At 34.7% G+C, this 3,390-nt stretch overlaps 1 protein-coding gene across 1 annotated transcript; it reads left to right on the top strand.

Annotated features, from left to right (window-relative positions):
- The first annotated feature begins 2,019 nt into the window (after positions 1–2,019).
- Positions 2,020–3,370, top strand: LOC117112955. Its single transcript, XM_033256189.1, has 3 exons — positions 2,020–2,086; positions 2,641–2,934; positions 3,349–3,370. The coding sequence occupies exons 1-3, from the start codon at positions 2,020–2,022 to the stop codon at positions 3,354–3,356; spliced, it is 369 nt and encodes a 122-aa protein (XP_033112080.1). The 3' UTR covers positions 3,357–3,370.
- Positions 3,371–3,390: the final 20 nt, after the last annotated feature.

Genomic DNA, 3,390 nt, shown 5'->3' with positions numbered 1-3,390 from the left:
TGGTATGCTAGGTTCAGTGCATCATCGTGGCTTAGGGGTCGCACTGCTTCCTCCCTCCGTTCAGTTGGCTGGGGCCGAGCAAGTAGCTCTATCGTGCATTTAAGTGACCAGCGTACGAAGAGCGAAAACTTGAATACTAAAGAACAGAAATCACATTACAAACATGGTATTGACTCGTAGTGGTCGCCAGAAAGTAGAGTGGAGATGAATAGCTCAGTAGTTAAGATGATTACCTTCTGATCCCAAGACATAACATAATTTAATAACTTATGTTTTAGATGAAATATAAATAACTTTATGATAAAATCACACAAAAAAAGCAATTTCGCTGTACAATATACAATAAATCGGCTCCACAAGTAATATCAACACCAATACCAAACTTAAAGTTGAGCCATATATTCCAATCACATGAAGGATAATATCTTGCGGCCTCATGATGATCGCTTGGCCATAATATTTGGCAAAACTAGGCAATTAACAGACTGCGGGGGAGACGATTAGTCAACCGACAGGCCCTCGGGATGGCTGTGCTAGGTTCAGTACATTCATGGCTTAGGGGCCGCATAGGCATTGATCTCAATGAAATGATAAACGGAAAGCTTAATCTGCCGAATGTAGGCCTATTGTAGTCTCAGTGGAATGAAAAACGAAAAGCCTATGATCTCAATGGAATCATAAAAAAAGCCTAATCTGCCAAATATATGCCTGATCTCAAATGAATGATAAACGAAAAGCCTAATCTGCCGAATATAGGCCTATAATCAATGGAATGATATACGAAAAACCTAATCTGAGCTATGTAGGCCTATTATCTCAATGGAATGATAAACGAAAATACTAATCTGCCAAGTGTAGGCCTATGATCTCAATGGAATGATGAACGAAGAGCCTAATCTGCAGAATGTAGGCATGATCTCAATGGAATGATAAACGAAAAGCCTGCCAAATGTAGGCCTTGATCTCAATGGAACGATAAACGAAAAGCCTCTTCTGAATGTAGGCCTATGATCTCAATGGAATGATAAACGAAAAGCCTAATTTGCCGAATGTAGACCTATGATCCCAATGGAACGATAAACGAAAAGCCTCTTCTGAATGTAGGCCTATGATCTCAATGGAATGCTAAACGAAAAGCCTAATTTGCCGAATGTAGACCTATGATCCCAATGGAATGATAAACGAAAAGCCCTAATCTGCCGAATGTAGGCCTCTCAATGGAATGATAAACGAAAAGCCTAATCTGCAGAATGTAGGCCTATTATCTCAATGGAATGATAAACGAAAAGACTAATCTGCCGAATGTAGACCTATGATCTCAAATGATAAACGAAAAGGCTAATCTGCAAAGAACAGAAATCACACTTGACTCGTAGTGGTCTCGTAGTGGAGTAGCTTAGTGGTTAAGATGCTTGCCTTCTGAATCTTAGGGTCATGGGTTCAATTCCTGTCACGGCAGGACTTCGCATGACAAAAGCAACTCCACTCCCTGCCTCATAAAGAGACGGATAAAGATGCTGGATTTGTCTGGATTTGTAAAAAATCAGGAAGTGGATCTGTTTTTGACGCAAAACAAAATAAATATCACCAAATTATCTTTCTTAATGAAAGTTTACATTTTTTTCAAATTTTAGCAATGTAATCCTACATATACATCGATTTAGAGCCGGCATTTTTGAAGTGTGTTGATTTTAAGAAAAAATATTGCTAAATAGGCTTAGTCTATTAATGCAGAAATTAGGCTTAGTCTATTAATGCAGAAATTGCTTTCTTGTTAATTGTTCAACTAGAATTACATACATCCATTCACTCCTTCTAAGGATAATCAGCTTCTTATCGAAAGGCAGGATTTTCTAGGCATCATCATCTCTACTTAATGAAATTATTCTACTAAGTCAGGGCATGATCTTACCACCGGATTAAGTTTTAATTACTTGCGTGTTTTAAGTATCATCAAAATATTAAAAGCCCAGCTAGATGGAATATGTCGTGTTTTGTTGTTTTTAATACGGGTTGGACATGTCGTCCAGTTTATCGTCTCGTTACCATGACTCCAATTTGTATTTAACTTTACCCAAGGCGATGTGTAAGCTATTCACTAATATTTCGTTGTCACCGAAAACTCCAGAGAAACAAAACACCAACACGTCACTATATTTTATGTTCAACGTTAAAAGGAAGTACATTGTGTTTTAGTTTGTTTTGGAAACTGTTAAACGTACATATACGTGTATATGATAATGGTGGTTAACAATATTGTCTAATAATGAATTTTTTTGTTGCACGTATATAATAGCCTTTATACCATTAAGTATATACAAAGAGTTATATATATTCTTATTAGATTGTTGTATTATAGCTTTATAACAATACGGTTTAGAGTTTATTTCTTTATTGTACGGTTATATATACACATAAAAGAAATAGGTAAATGATGGAAATAATATATATATATACATACATATATATACATATACATATATATATATATTTACATGTACATATATATATGTATATAAATATCTCAAACAGACAAGTTGCTAAGCAACAACTACATTTTAATATATATATTAGAATATATATAAATGTATATATATATATACTGTCTCTTATACACATCTAGATGTGTATAAGAGACAGGTTTAACACCGGAGGTGGATAAAAATCCGGAAAAGATCTTTCCACTTTTTGCTCAAGAAATACAGAACATCGACAAGCTATTGATTGAAGCAGCCAACTGTTCTGACAAAACCCGGTACAACAGGTACATCCAGCTTGCGTGCGAAGCTGACTACCTGTTGATTAATGTTTTACCGAAGCATTCTGCAGTTAAGTTCTATGAGGCATGTGTTAATTCAAGCAAGATACAGGGAACACCATATGAACAGGGTATGATGTTAATGCATTATGGGACAGCTCTTCAAAATATAAAAGGTAAGTTTTCTAAATATTATAATAGATGTTTTCATATCATCATCATCATCATCTTATTCTTATCTTTATTTATTATTATTCTTTTCCTTCTTCGTTTTCTTCTTCATTGTCACTAAACTTCTATTTTTTAATAATTAGACAGGGTTATTTAAATTTATTCTATTTTTTAATAATTAGACAGGGTTATTTAAATTTATTGAATAGGCCATTATATTTTTTAACCATTTTATAGTCCGCTTGTGACTTACCTAACTTTGTAATGCATAAGATCCTAACCTAAACTTATAGTAGATCAAAGCAGAATGGCCGTGGTCCTCATGATCTTTGTCTATTATTTCATTATCAATTAAATTTATTCCTTGAGTGCCCAAGGGGTGAGTTCCAAACTGATAAATTTCTACCCCCTTTTTGTAGTGTTGTGAGGCAATGTTGTTTCATTGTAGGGTGTCTTATACC

The sequence above is a fragment of the Anneissia japonica genome, unplaced genomic scaffold (assembly GCF_011630105.1).
Source record: "Anneissia japonica isolate Jap-2015-1 unplaced genomic scaffold, ASM1163010v1 scaffold284795_len787576_cov167, whole genome shotgun sequence".
Taxonomy (NCBI): Eukaryota; Metazoa; Echinodermata; class Crinoidea; order Comatulida; family Comatulidae; genus Anneissia; species Anneissia japonica.
This window is presented reverse-complemented; position numbering and strand designations above follow the sequence as displayed.

Coding starts and splice junctions, on each gene's coding strand:
- LOC117112955 (XM_033256189.1), top strand. CDS start 2,020: ATGTCGTCCAGTTTATCGTCTCGTTACCATGACTCCAATTTGTATTTA. Junction 2,087..2,640: donor AACTTTACCCAAGGCGATGT/GTAAGCTATTCA, acceptor TATAAGAGACAG/GTTTAACACCGGAGGTGGAT.